A 15,663-nucleotide genomic window follows, 5' to 3' on the forward strand; every position below is an offset into this window, starting at 1 on the left:
GTCCCAAGTTCGATGCAGGATACAGGATGCTTGGGGCCGATGCACTGGGATGACCCAGAGGGATGGTACGGGGAGGGAGGTAGGAGGGGGGTTCAGGATGGGGAACACATGTACACCTGTGGTGGATTCATGTTGATGTATGACAAAACCAATATAATATTCTAAAGTAATTAGCCTCCAATTAAAATAAATTTATATTAAAAAATTTCCAAATCCGTGAAAATGAAAGAGTTGTACAATGAACACTTATTTCTGTCTCACCCAGAAAACTTTTAGTGTCTTGCTGTGTCCTTTCCATGTCTCTTTATGTTCCATACACACTCTTCCCTTTTACCATACATTCAAATATAAGCTTCAGGCCTCATGACACTTCATCTTGACATCTGTTTTCTAGACAAAGGGCATTTTGTTACGCAACCACAGCAGTATTACCATATCTTTAAAAAATCAGTATTATTTCAGGCCACACTCAGATTTCTCTAGAATATTCTTTAAGGTTGTTTAGATTTTAAAGTTCAGCATCCAGTCCATGTTTATATATCATTGTATTTGACTGCCATATCTCTGTGCCTGCATGCATGAACAGTTGTGTCCGACTCTTTGCAACCCCATAAACTGTAGCCCTCGAGGCTCCTCTGTCCATGGGATTATCCCGACAGGAAACCTGAAGTGAGTTGCCATTTCCTCCTCCATGGATCTTCCTGATTCAGGTATTGAACCTGTGTCCCCTGCAGCTCTTGCATCGGTAGGCAGATTCTTTGCCACTGAACCACTTAGGAAGCCTACCATGTCTCTGTTCTTGTTAAGTCGTGTCTGACTCTTTGAGACCCCATAGACTGCAGCACACCAGGCTTCCCTGTCCTTGACTGTCTCCCGGAATTTGCTCACACTCATGTCCATTGAGCTGGTGATGCCATCCAGCCATCTTGTCCTCTGTCACCCCCTTTTCCTTCTGCCCTCAATCTTTCCCAGCGTCAGGATCTTTTCCAGCAAGTCGGCTCTTCGCATCAGTTGGCCAGAGTATTGGAGTTTCAGCTTCAGCATCATTCCTTCCAATGAATATTCAGGGATTTTTTTCCTTTAGGATTTACTGGTTTGATCTCTTTGCAGCCCAAGGGACTCTCAAGAGTCTTCTCCAGTACCACAGTTTGAAAGCATGAAGTGTTAAGCATTCAGCCTTCTTTATAGTCCAACCCTCACACCTGTACATGAGTACTGGAAAAACCATAGCTTTGGCTCTTAGTTGGCAAAGTGAAGTCTCTGCTTTTAATATGCTGTCTAGGTTTGTCATGGCTTTCTCTCCAAGGAGCAAGCATCTTTTACTTCCATGACTGCAGCCAACCATCCTCAGTGATTTTGGAGCCCAAGAAAGGAAAATCTATCACTATTTCCACTTTTTCTCTACCGTCAGAGCCTTTAGCAGAGTCAGTGAAGCAGAAGTAGATGTTTTTCCAGAATTCCCTTGCTTTCTCTATGATCCAGTGGACTTTGGCAGTTTGATCTCTGGTTCCTCGGCCTTTTCTAAACCCAGGTTGTACATTTGTAGGTTCTCAGTTCACATACTGCTGAAGCCTAGCTTGAAGATTCTGAGTGTAACCTTGCTAGCATGTGAACAGAGTGCAGTTGTGCAGTAGTTTGAACATTCTTTGGCATTGCAATGAAAACTAACCTTTTCCAGTTCTGTGGCCAGTGCTGTTTTCCCAGTTTGCTGACATATCGAGTTCAGTGCTTTAACAACATCATCTCTTAGGATTTGAAACAGCTCAGCTGGAATTCCATCACCTCCACTAGCTTTGTTCATAATAATGCTTCCTAAGGCCCACTCGACTTTACACTCCAGGATGTCTGGCTATAGGTGAGTGACCATACCATCATGGTTATCTGGATCATTAAGACTTTTTTGGTATAGTTCTTCTGTGTATTCTTGACCCCTCTTCTTAATCTCTAAATCTGCTTCTGTTAGGTCCTTACTGTTTCTGTCCTTTATTGTGCCCATCCTAACATAAAATGTTCATTTTGTATCTCTAATTTTCTTGAAGAGATCTCTAGTCTTTCCATTCTGTTGTTTTCCCCCATTTCTTTGCATTGTTCATTTAACAAGGCTTTCTTATCTCTCCTTGCTCTTCACTGGAATTCTGCATTCAGTTGGGTATATCTTTCTCTTTCTCTCTTGCTTTTTGCTTCTCTTCTTTCCTCAGCTATTTATAAAGCCTCCTCAGACAACCACTTTGCCTTCTTGCAATTATTTTTCTTTGGGGTGGTTTTGGTTACTGCCTCCTGTACTGTGTTACAAACCTCCATCCATAGTTCTTCAGGCACTTCGTCTATGAGATCTAATCCCTTGAATCTATTCATCATGTCTACTGTAAAATCATAAGGGATTGTATTTAGGTCATACCTGAATGGTTAGTGGTTTCCCTATTTTCTTCCATTTAAACCTGAATTTTGCAATAAAGCTCCTGATCTAAGCCACAGACAGCCCCCATTTTGTTTTTGCTGACCATATAGAGCTTCTCCATCTTCAACTGCAGAGAATATAATCAATCTGATTTTGATATTGACCACCTGGTGATGTCCATGTGTAGAATCATCTCTTGTGTTGCTAGAAAAGGGTGAGAGTCCATCTTCTATTAAGCCAGAGAAATTAAGGAAATATGCATAAATGTACAATAATGCCACTTTTCTAAATATTTTTTTAATTTTTGGAAAATATACATATTTTCAAAAAAGTGTATTTTTTATGTTAACCTGTGACAACTTTAGTTACTTTTACTTATAAGGGATTCAGTTCAGTTCAGTCACTTAGTTGTGTCCGACTCTTTGCAACCCCATGAATCACAGCACGCCAGCCCTCCCTGTCTATCACCAACTCCCGGAGTTCTTCCAAACTCATGTCCATCGAGTTGGTGGTGCCATCCAGCCATCTCATCCTCTGTCATCCCCTTCTCCTCCTGCCCCCAATCCCTCTCAGCATCAGAGTCTTCCAATGAGTCAACTCTTCGCACGTGGTGGCCAAAGTACTGGAGTTTCAGCTTTAGCATCAGTCCTTCCAAAGAAATCCCAAGGCTGATCTCCTTCAGAATGGACTGGTGGATCTCATCCTCGGTCGTCCCTTTCTCCTCCTGCCCCCAGTCCCTCCCAGCAACAGAGTCTTTTCCAATGAGTCAACTCTTCGCACGTGGTGGCCAAAGTACTGGAGCTTCAGCTTTAGCATCATTCCTTCAAGAGAAATCCCAGGGTTGATCTCCTTCAGAATGGACTGGTTGGATCTCCTTGCAGTCCAAGGGACTCTCGAGTCTTCTCCAACACCACACTTCAAAAGCATCAATTCTTCGGCGCTCAGCTTTCTTCAAGCCTAACTCTCACATCCATACATGACCACTGGAAAAACCATAGCCTTGACTAGACGGACCTTTGTTGGCAAAACAATGTTTCTGCTTTTGAATATGCTATCTAGGTTGGTCATAACTTTTCTTCCAAGGAGTAAGCATCTTTTAATTTCATGGCTGCAATCACCATCTGCAGTGGTTTTGGAGCCCCCCAAAATAAAGTCTGACTGTTTCCACTGTTTCCCGATCTATTTGCCATGAAGTGATAGGACCAAATGCCATGATCTTCGTTTTCTGAACGTTGAGCTTTAAGCCAACTTTTTCACTCTTCTCTTTTACTTTCATCAAGAGGCTTTTTAGTTCCTCTTCACTTTCTGTCATAAGAGTGGTGTCATGTGCATATCTGAGTTTATTGATATTTCTCCCAGCAATCTTGATTCCAGCTTGTGCTTCTTCCAGCCCAGAGTTTCTCATGATGTACTCTGCATATAAGTTAAATAAGCAGGATGGCAGTATGCGGCCTGACATACTCCTTTTCCTATTTGGAAGCAGTCTGTTGTTCCATGTCCAGTTCTAACTGTTGCTTCCTGACCTGCATATAGGTTTCTTTAATAAGTAAATATTTTTAAATTTTGTTTTCCTTTCTAATATGATAAATTTTAATAAAGAACTCGTTGTAAAAGCAAAATTCTTTGTTTTTATAGTATACAAGAATCTTAAGACAGGAAATTTAACAATCACTGTCCTTTAGGATTTATCACCTTGTTCATTTACTTTCCCTGTCATGATAAATCCTTGACTCAATATATTTTGTATTTATCCTTTATGCCTTAAAAGTTATAATTTTATTTTTAATCAAAATTAGTATTATACATGTTTTATTAGATGTTAATTATTTTTATTGTAGACTTAATTCATATGTATCTTACTTTACAGATTATAAACACAAGAAAACAATATAATAAACAGATTTTTCAACTAACAGAAGAACTATCAGCCCTTCAAATGGTATGTTAGAAAACTGTGTTAACATTTTCTTCTGAATATTGCTTATTTTAAAGGTCAAGATCACATTATTGAGCATCCATTTATTCAGAAGATAGTCATTAATGCAGGGACTGAGATAGATGCTAGGAAAAGAAAAAAAATCAAGATAAACATACTACCTGCAATCTTGGAACTTATGGTCTGGTAAGAAAGATGCATGACATTTATCACGTTTCACTATGATTACCTTTTTTCGACAAAGAATGCATAGGGTACTGCTGAAGCATCCAGGTACAGTTGCTGCCACGTGCTGGGTTCATTTGAGAGGTCAGAAAAAAAGAAAGATACATAGCAGTGGGAAGGAAGAAAGTCTTCCAAAAAGAAATGAGTACTGGGGAATGTGTAGGCAAAGAAGGAAGAGGAAACAGTACTTGTGTAACTCGAGGTGGGATTAAATATATACATTTAAATTTAACTCGAAGATTTGATGAAGTGGAATTTAATAACTTTGTTCACAGGAGCATAAAAGTAAAACAGTTTCCAGAGATTAGAAAGATTGTCATTTCCAGTTTTGCAAACTCATCTTTTCTGAATCTCTATGTAATTTTTAATCTTTCTTACAAAATTTATCAACAAATTATGTCTGGTAATAAGTATAAGACATCACATATGCCTTCTATTCTATCTTCTTGTCTTCCTTCTTGCTCCCTGCCTCCCCTTCTTTGTCTTTCTCCATGAAAGTCTTATCTTTCCAAGTAGCTTGTAAGTACTTCACAATAGCAAAATATTATGCTTTACTTTATTTTCTCCATTGCTTAATACAATATTTTGCACAATGTATTTTCAATAAATAGTTACTGACTAATTGATATTTAAACACCCCTAAAAGAATGATCATATTTTTCGACATTCTAGTCTAGGATTATTCAATAGATGTAAACTCTGGTGGGACAAGAACAGTATTTCTTTCTATGTAGAAATAGATACTATATAAAGTCTGCAGAGATTTTAAAAATAATTGATAGCTATGTAACAATCAGAGCTATATAAACTCACTTTAGAGTAAAAAGTATAATTTCAGTGTGTCTTAAGAGATGCTGCTTAGGATTTATAGTAAAACATTCATAGCTCATAACTAAGTGGATTTTTCTAAAGATATTAAATATTATCTGATGTCATATTGGTTTCGTTAAAAAAGCTGTACTAAATGGAGTTTTTTGAATGTTAATCACTTAGAGGTATGCTTGAAGTACGACATGTTCAACTACTTTTAAAAAGCACATTTTCTCAGAAACTCAGACTGCAGTTTGAGGCGTAATAACCTGATGCTGACTATTGATTTCTGTTCTTCATTACCAGTTTTACCCTGTATGCTATAAAGATGAAGTTAGGGAAGTTAACCATACTTTAGCTAACCCAACCTAAGTTATGCTTGCAGGACAGAGAAAACCTTATATTTTAGGGTATTGTGCAGATTTTTTGGATAGACATCACTGACTCCATGTACATGAGTTTGAGCAAGCTCTCGGAGTTGGTGATGGACAGGGAAGCCAGGCACACTGCAGTCCATGGGATTGCAAAGAGTTAGACGCAACTGAACTGAGCTGAAGAAAAGATCAGAGTCAGTTTTATCTCAAGCCATGTACCCCCTTTAAAGAGTAGTGTAACAGAATTTCTCTTGAAATACTCAAGGTTTTACTCCTGCCAAGTAGCAGAGGTTTTTGTTAATCTATAGCAAATGAGGGAGAGGATTGGTTATAAATTCCCAAGTTCATACAAGTAATTTGAGACGTTCATTATGATCTTTTTCAGATCCATTATCATGGCTTATATGATAATCAGTGTGATATTGATTCTTAATATTTATTGAGATTATCTTTATGATACACTTTGGGGGTATGATTTTGAAAATACTTCATGAGTACCTGAAAAAATTTCTAGTATCATTTGGTTGTTTCTTGTCCAAAAGGTAGGAATATTGGTGGTGATTGACAGCAGATATCTGCTAAAATTTTTAGACCAGTGAAACTACTCTATATGATACTATAATAGTGGATATATGTCATTATAAATCTTTTCAAACTCACAAAATATACAGCACCAAAATTGAACTCTAAACTGTGGACTCTAGGTGATAATGATGTGTGATGTAGGTACATCAATTTTAACAAATGTACCGCTACTATTGCAGGATGTTAATAATGGGAGAGGTTATCTATGTATGAGGGAAGGAAGTATAGGGGAAATCTGTAACTTCCCCTCAATTTTACTGTGAACCTAAACTGCTCTAAGAAATAGTCAATTAAAAAATTACATGAGATAGGTATGAACATAGGAGAAATCCCAAATTTCGTACCACAATACTACCTTTTCATAGATTAGCAACTTACTACATAAATGTGTCTTACCCAGTAAGTTCTCTCTTAATAAAAGATAAATTTAGATTAATTATCTGATTTATTTTAGAAGCTTTAAAAACATTTTTAAGCTTTCTTACTTTGTATTATAGTTTCAGATGAACAGGAAAAGGACTCAGCCATAATATACATGTATCCATTCTCCCCCAAACTCCCCTCCCATCTAGACTGTTACATAACAATGAGCAGAGTCCCATGTGCTATACAGTAGGTCCTTGTTGGTTATCCATTTTAAGTATAGCAGTGTATGTTGTACTTTTGTAAAATATAATTATGATAAAGATAATTGAATATTAGCAGTGTGTTGTCAGCAAAGCAGGTTCATTCATAGCATAATGGTAGAAAATAACCATACCCATTCTTAAAAATAGAGAATAGCTGTGAAGAGCCATTGTTAGAATGATTGTTCTTAGTTTCAGTCTCATTTGCAAAACTTTAAATTGTATTGACTATTGATGAGCTTGTTTGATTTTACTGATTAAAATTTTTCAAGCCAGTAACCTGGTACTCTGTGACCACCTAGAAGTGTGGAAAGGAGGGGACATGTGTATACTTATGTCTGATTCCTGTTAATTGTATGGCAAAAACCAATACAATATTATAAAGCAGTTATCCTCCAATTAAAAATTTTTAAAAAAAAACTTTCAAGCCAGAAATGTTTTCTGTTCATGTTAGTAAAATGTTTTACTGTATCAATTTGCTGTTTACAAGATTTACGAAAGAAAATTAACCATTCTAGAATTTATATATCCATGTACGTTTTAGGCCAGAGGTTATCCCTGTGGTGGTGTGCCACAGTCTAGTTCTGTTACCTTTTTAAAATATGTGATAAGAGTATATGAAAAGGAAAACTGTAATATGAGATAGGGATTTCATTTATTTCTCCCTGGAATCCATCAACCTCTGTATTCCATCTAGGATGTTTACCTATAACTCACTGGCTTTCTACATCCGAGTTGATTTCTGAAATCCTGAATAGGTAGCTTTTGAAGTTTGAGCTTTTTAAAAAAAAAAAAATAATAATGAATATGATCTTCTTACATAGATAGGGTAAGTGTGATATTTCTGTTATAAACAAATTGTTTTCCTTTTCCATTTCCCCCATTTTTCTTAAGGTTTTACAACTATGTTTATTTAAAATATGATTTTAATTTATAGGAGTGTGCTGAAAAACAAGATCAAATCGAACGAGCCATCAGGGAGAAAAAAGCAGTGGAAGAAGAACTAGAAAAGGTAAAAAGAAAAAGGAAAAAAATAACTACCTAAACCCAACTGCAAATATTCAACATTACTGTCTGCTTTCATCATACTATCTACTAGCAACCCCTATGTTATAAGTATTCTCCTGGTGAGTTCTTTTATTTGCTTGGAATATTTTCAGAATCTGCATTTGAATACTGATATTGCCTATATACATTTCTTTATAAGAGTGGCCTCATTTTTTTGAACTTTTTTATGATGTAACTGTATTCCTTGCTTAGACCACATCCCAGTATTAAATTTCATTTTGTCTTTCTTTTTTTAAAATTCCTACCAACTTTTACTGGGTTTAGGCCATCTGTAAACATAGCAGGTATATATAAACAAAAAATTATAAATTGCTATGATTTTTACCTTTTAAAAGTACAGATTTTTATTCATAGTTTGGAAAGAATATTTACCCCAGTGGCATTTGAGAAAGAATATTGTAAGAAGTCTATAGTTTAAAATTTACTTCTTACTTAGATAACTTTTTTTTTAATTAGCAGCAAATAATCCACTCTTAAAATACCTTGTGGGTAAAAAGGCTGCTGAATTTGATTCAGCACATACTGTGTTTCAGGTGCTGCATTAGGAACTTTCATAGAGAAGTTAAGTAACATGTCCGATGTTAAAAAAAAAAATAGCGTATGGTAGAACCAGGGTTTGAGTTTCAAAGAAGAGCTATATAGCATCAAAAACATGTGATATATCTATATTATTGATGGAAAAAGATTATGAGAACATCAGATAGTAAAAGAGTAATTTACAAAACAGAATATAGTATATAATCCCATTTGTGGGGGAAAATAAGACATGCATGTCATGTTCAAGATAGGCTGTTCATGGTCACCGCTCCTGAAAGATTGATTCCTTCTGAGTCCTCTCTGTTGTGGAATAGGAATAGATCCCATTTAGATTGCCACCTGCCAGCAGGGTTTGGGATGAATTTTCAATATCATATGGCATAGGTTAAGGAATAGGCTTTATTGGGGAAATGTAAAACCTACGAGACTAAAGGCAACAGATAAAAGAAAAGTCAAAGCTTTCTCTTCTTCCACTGTTCTACAGCTAGGTATGCTATAGTCAGAATGAATAACCACTGGTTCTGAAGTATAGGTGTGTATTTTACCAGCAGGACATTGACATGCTGATACTGTCTTTTTGTAGAGCAGGAGTAACAAAGCAGTCTGGTCAGTGGGAAAAGACATTGGTTACTAGGCCAAGCAGTCTGGATTTGAAGAGTACCTCTGTATAGGGTTTGTCTGAAATGTGATCTGCCTCACATCTGGAGACCTTGCAGTTCATGGAATGTTATAGCCTCTGTGTCATAGGTGGAAGCTCAGTCTCATAGGAAGCAGAACTTGGCTACAACCACTTCTGTTGGGGAAGGGGAAACCTCCATTTCAGCTAAATCAGGGTCTGGTTAACCTAGAATGAGATTCTGGAGTCACTTTCAGATAGTTCTCACTGCACCACAGCATGTAGCTGTACTTTTGAATACAGCAATACAGAATTGCCCTGAAAGTGTTCATCAAAGAAAGTGATTATCTCCAAGTGGTAACATTTAGAGTATTTTTTAATTTCAGCTGTGTTCAATTACTTACTAACATATTAAAACTATTTGAATAGTACAATGAATAACTTTTAAAAATAAGCAATTATTTTGTATGTCAGTTTTCAGCATTTTATTTTGAAAATGCGAGACAACCAAAATTAATTATCGATGTATTTTAATCTTTTAGTGAGAACAGATGAGCACATCATGAGTTTTTATTTCTTATCATTTATTTCAGTTTCTAAACTGTGTAATTTCTTAAGATAATTTCTTTCTGCAAAATAATATACATATAAGCCTCTTCTGCAGATTTACCGTGAAGGCAGAATAAATGAAAATGATTACAGAAAACTAGAAGAAATGCACCAAAGATGCCTGGTTGCCGAGCGTTCAAAAGATGATCTTCAGCTGAGACTTAAGACAGCAGAAAATAAAATCAAACAACTTGAAATAAAGTAAGTTATTCTTTTACATTTTCAGAATTCATACAATTTTTGACAGATTTTTTAGATTTTTTATAGGATACATAATTACATCTTATGTAGGAAAAAAACCTTTTAGCACTGAACAGAACTTTTTTTTAAGATTATTTTTGAAAGCTAATTTCTTGAGAAAGAAGAGATGAACCATTTTATTCTAAATTTCTTGTTTCTGGCAATTAAATAGGATGTTCATAAGATCTTTTTTTCATACTGACTATACAGCTTGTTTATAATTACTGCTTTTATACTCAGCTTAGAGGTATTGAATATTCAATAATTATCATTTTTTATTTATTATATTATCTGTTAAAATGATAAAGTTATAATCTGGCATATCCATTCTGAATATTCCTATACCTTATCCCCATCCAGAGTATTACTTAATATAGTAAAACTTACGTAAGTTGCATGAAGTTTCAATCTCTGTTATAGGGTATATTTTATGTATATTTTTAAAATAAAGAGGAGTGATATCAGCAATATGGCAGAATAAGAGGTCCCAGCCCATTTCTCTCACAGAAACAAATATTTAACAAGCATCCATAGACAAAAGTGCCTTTAGGGGAGCACTGAGATCCATTTAGGAGGTTGTAAAACCCTGGTAGAGCCCCAAAATGAGGAAGCAAGCCTGTGTACCAGTGACAGGCCCTCCAACTGTGGTGTCATCTGTGAACTCAAAGCAACCTCATCTTCTGTGGACTTGGCTCTGGCCCTGCTTGCCCAATCCTGCACCTAGCCCCTTCCCAAGGAATCCTTCTGGGAACTCTTTATCAATAGGCCTGCTGACTTCAGACCTCACTGTGGCCCCTGGAGCACTCCTGTTTACCCAGCTGCAGTTCCACTCTCCCACAGCTTGAACTAATGCTGCCCACCGGGAAGCAGCCCAGTAACCAGACAGGAGCACTAACAGACCTGCCACACCTGATTGTTCCCCTGGTAACAAGTCTGCCAATCATTGACATGACTGCAGATCCAGCAACAGCCACACTACATGGATCCAAACCCATCCTACCACAATCTGAGGCAGTCTTACATGCCCAGGAATTCACCCAAGGCAAGCAAAAGCTAATGCCTGTAGATGCCCCCATTATAGGACCACCAGCCTCAGACTTGACTAAGATCCCTGAAGCAGTCTGTGACCCAGCTCCAGTTTCACTCTACCACGGTTGAGAAGCAGTTTGGCCTGCCCGTAAACCAGCCCAGTGACATGATAGGAGCACCCTTAGAATCCTAGTAGGCATAACATTTGACTGCACCCCTGGTTACAGGTCTGCCAGTCATGGACTGGCAACAACCACATGACATGGTCTCAGTTCCACCTAGCTGAGAACCCAGAGTCAGTCCCATCAGTTCTGGAACGAGGCAAGAAAAGGACTTTAGCTGTCAAAACCAGTCTAAAGACTGGAAGAGGAGTCTACTCCTTCAAATGCACAGATGGCAACAAGGAGCCAAGCAAACATGACACCACCAAAGCAAACTAATAAGACTCTAGTTCAGTTCAGTCACTCAGTCGTGTCCAACTCTTTGCGACCCCATGAATCACAGCACACCAGGCCTCCCTGTCCATCACCAACTCCCGGAGTTCACTCAGACTCATGCCCATCGAGTCAGTGATGCCATCCAGCCATCTCATCCTCTGTCGTCCCCTTCTCCTCCTGCCCCTAATCCCTCCCAGCATCAGAGTCTTTTCCAATGAGTCAACTCTTCGCATGAGGTGGCCAAAGTACTGGAGTTTCAGCTTTAGCATCATTCCTTCCAAAGAAATCCCAGGGCTGATCTCCTTCAGAATGGACTGGTTGGATCTCCTTGCAGTCCAAGGGACTCTCAAGAGTCTTCTTCAAAAGCATCAATTCTTTGGCGCTCAGCCTTCTTCACAGTCCAACTCTCACATCCATACATGACCACTGGAAAAACCATAGCCTTGACTAGATGGACCTTAGTTGGCAAAGTAATGTCTCTGCTTTTGTTTTGTTTTTTTTTTTTTTTTTTTTTAGTTTTTGAATGCTGAATTTTTTTTTTTTTTTTTAGTTTTTTATTTTTTAAATTTTAAAATCTTTAATTCTTACATGCATTCCCAAACATGAACCCCCCTCCCACCTCCCTCCCCATAACATCTTTCTGGGTCATCCCCATGCACCAGCCCCAAGCATGCTGCATCCTGCGTCAGACATAGACTGGCGATTCAATTCACATGATAGTATACATGTTAGAATGTCATTCTCCCAAATCATCCCACCCTCTCCCTCTCCCTCTGAGTCCAAAAGTCCGTTATACACATCTGTGTCTCTTTCCCTGTCTTGCATACAGGGTCATCATTGCCATCTTCCTAAATTCCATATATATGTGTTAGAATATGCTGTCTAGGTTGGTCATAACTTTCCTTCCAAGGAGTAAGTGTCTTTTAATTTCATGGCTGCAGTCACCATCTACAGTGATTTTGGAGCCCCAAAAAATAAAGTCTGACACTGTTTCCACTGTTTCCCCATCTATTTCCCATGAAGTGATGGGACCGGATGCCATGATCTTCGTTTTCTGAATGTTGAGCTTTAAGCCAACTTTTTCACTCTTCACTTTCACTTTCATCAAGAGGCTTTTGAGTTCCTGTTCACTTTCTGCCATAAGGGTGGTATCATCTGCATATCTGAGGTGATTGATATTTCTCCCGGCAATCTTGATTCCAACTTGTGTTTCTTCTAATCAACCCCAAACAAATGGGGATCCATGAACTTCTTGACAAAAAATTAAAAATAATTGTCTTAAGGTAGCTTGGTGAATACAGATGCTTAACTAAATGAAATCAGGAAAAAAAACAATACATGGATGAAATGAAAAATTTAACTAAGTGAAACCATAAAGAGAGAACCAAACAAACCCTGGAGTTAAAGAATACAATGAAATTCAATAAAGCGCTTTATCAGCAGACTTGATCATGTAGAAGAAAAATCGGCTAACTCAAAGACTGGTCACTTGAAATCAATTCAGTTAGAGGAACAAAACAAAAAAGAATGAAAAAGAGTGAAGAAAACCTACATGACTTATGGGACACCTTGAAGTGAATGAATCAGTGTTCACATTATGAAAATTCTAGAAGGAGCAAAGATGAGAAAGAATAGAAAGTTTATTTAAAGAAATAACAGAAAACTTCCCAAATCTGGGGAGAGTAATGAACATCCAGATCCATGATGCCCAAAGAAGCACAAATTAGGGTGAACATCAAGAACTTTACTTGACACATTATAATCAAAATGTCAGAAGTTTAAAAAAGAGAACTTGAAAATAGTAAGAAAAAAGGGACTCATCACATACATGGGACTCCCCAAATCCCTGCATAAATCTGTCAATGGATTTCTCAGAAGAAGTCTTGCAGGCCAAGAGAGAGTGTGTGGCACAGTATATTCAAAGTGCTGAATAACAACTGTGAACCAAAAATACTATATCCTGCAAAGCTGTCCATCAGAAACAAAGTAGAGAAAAAAACTTTCCCAGACAAGCAGAAATCAAAAGAGAGTTCATTACCACTACACTTATGCAAGAAATGATGAAGGGAATTTTTCAAGTTGAAATGGAAGGACACTAATTAGCAACATAAAAACATGAAAGTATAAACTTTTAGTGGTAAAGGTGAATATATAGTCAAATTCAGAATACTCTAACACTGTAATGGTGGTACATAAATAATTTTTAACTCTAGTATAGAAGTTAAAAGATAAACATTTTTAAATAACAATAGGTACAATATGTGTTCATGGATATATTATATAAAAAGATATAAATTATACACCAGTAATAAAAAAAGAGAAGTGAAATTATAGAGATTTTTATGTGATTGAAGGCAAATTATTACCAGCTTAATATAAACTGTTTCCTGTAAGCCTCATGCTAATCAACAAAGAAAAAGTGTGTAATAAGTACACAAAAGATAAAGGAATGAAAACATAGGACAAAAATCAACAAGAAGACAACAAAATAGGAGTGAAGGAATCAAGGAACTACAAAATAGAAAACAGTTGACAAATGCCAATAGTGTTATGGCCTTATCTACTAGTAATGACTTTTAATGTGAGTGGATTGATTCTCCAGTTAAAAGACGTAGGCTCAATGGATTAAAAATCAAGTTCCAATTGTACTCTGCCTACCTGGGACTGATTTTAAATATGAAGAAGCACACAAACTAAAAGTTAAGAGATGGTGAAAGATAGCCCATGCAAGTGGTACCCAAAAGACAGCAGAGATGCCTTATATCAGGCAAAATAGAATTTAAGTCAAAAATTGTCACAAGAATCAAGGCAGTCATTTTATAATGATAAAGGAGTTAATTTGTCAAAAGAAAAGTCATAAAACCATATGCACTCAAAATCAAAGCACCTAGGTATAGTAAAGCAAATATTAAAAGAACTGAAGGGAGAAATAGAAGGCAAGCAGTAATACTAAGGAGCTTCAGTACCTTACCTTCACTAATAGGTAGATCATCCAGACAGAGAATCAATAAGAAAACATCACATTTGAGCAACGCTAAAGACCAAATAGACCTAGTAACTTTCTATACAACGGCAACACAGTGCACGTTCTTCTCAAGTATACACAAAACATTCTCCAGAATGGGTCATATGATAGACCACAAAAATAAATCTTAGCCAATTTAAGAAGACTAAAATTATATCAGGTATCTTTTCCAGCCATAGTGATATGAAACTGAAATGCAGTAACAGGAGCAAAACTGAAAAATTAACAGAACAGGTGTAAATTAAATAACACACTCCTGAGCAACCTGTGGGTCAAAGAAGAAATCAAAATGGAAAAAGAAAGTATCTTAAGACAACCAAAGATAGAAACAAAATATACAAAATGTATGGGATGCAGTGAAAGCAGTTCTTAGAGGAAAGTTTACAGTGATAAATGTGTACGTTTTGAAAATCATCTCAATAAACAACCCAGCTTTACACCTAAAGAAACGAGAAAAGAAGGGAAAACTAAGCCCACCCTTAAGGAAATGACAAAGATTAGAGCAGAAATAAATCAAATAGAGAGCTGTGCTGTGCCTAGTAGCTCAGTTGTGTCTGACTCTCTGTGACCCCATGGACTGAAGCCCAGTCAGCTGCTTTGTCCATGGGGATTCTCCAGGCAAGAATACTGGAGTGGGTTGCCATGCCCTCCTCCAGGGGATCTTCCACACCCAGGGATCAAACCCAGGTCTCCTGCATTGCAGGAGGATTTTTTACCGACTGAGCCACCGGGGAAGCCCGAGAATACTGGAGTGGGTAGCCTATCACTTCTCCACGGTATCTTCCCATCCAGGAGTCAAACCGAGGTCTCCTGCGTTGCAGGCCGGATTCTTTACCAGCTCCGCTACCAGGGAAGCCTAAGAAAAGAGAGAAGACTCAATAAATAAAAATCAGAAATAAAAGAGGAGACATTACCACTGATACCACACAAAAACAGAGGACTATAGGAGACTACAGTGAACAAAGATACATAAACAAGTTGGACAACCATGAAAAAATTGATAAATTCTTACAAATATGCAACCTTATAAAAAATTGAAAATCTGAACAGACCAGTTTCTATTAGTGTAAGGCCGACCCCGGGGGCCATGATTGGCTGCCTCTCCTCTCCCTCCCGCCATGGGGGAGGTCCCTAACGGAAGGAGCCTC

At 37.3% G+C, this 15,663-nt stretch overlaps 1 protein-coding gene across 6 annotated transcripts in view; it reads left to right on the plus strand.

Annotated features, from left to right (window-relative positions):
• The window catches only part of SCLT1 (sodium channel and clathrin linker 1), a 252,549-nt gene that overhangs the window by 144,505 nt on the left and 92,381 nt on the right, over window positions 1–15,663 (plus strand). For all 6 annotated transcript variants that reach the window (XM_069557539.1, XM_069557538.1, XM_069557537.1 and 3 more), the window contains 3 exons: window positions 4,266–4,337; window positions 7,892–7,966; window positions 9,840–9,985. In XM_069557539.1, the coding sequence (XP_069413640.1) occupies window positions 4,266–4,337; window positions 7,892–7,966; window positions 9,840–9,985 (293 nt within the window). The remainder of the gene's footprint in view (window positions 1–4,265; window positions 4,338–7,891; window positions 7,967–9,839; window positions 9,986–15,663) is intronic.

This window comes from Ovis canadensis, chromosome 17 (assembly GCF_042477335.2).
Source record: "Ovis canadensis isolate MfBH-ARS-UI-01 breed Bighorn chromosome 17, ARS-UI_OviCan_v2, whole genome shotgun sequence".
NCBI classification, from domain to species: domain Eukaryota; kingdom Metazoa; phylum Chordata; class Mammalia; order Artiodactyla; family Bovidae; genus Ovis; species Ovis canadensis.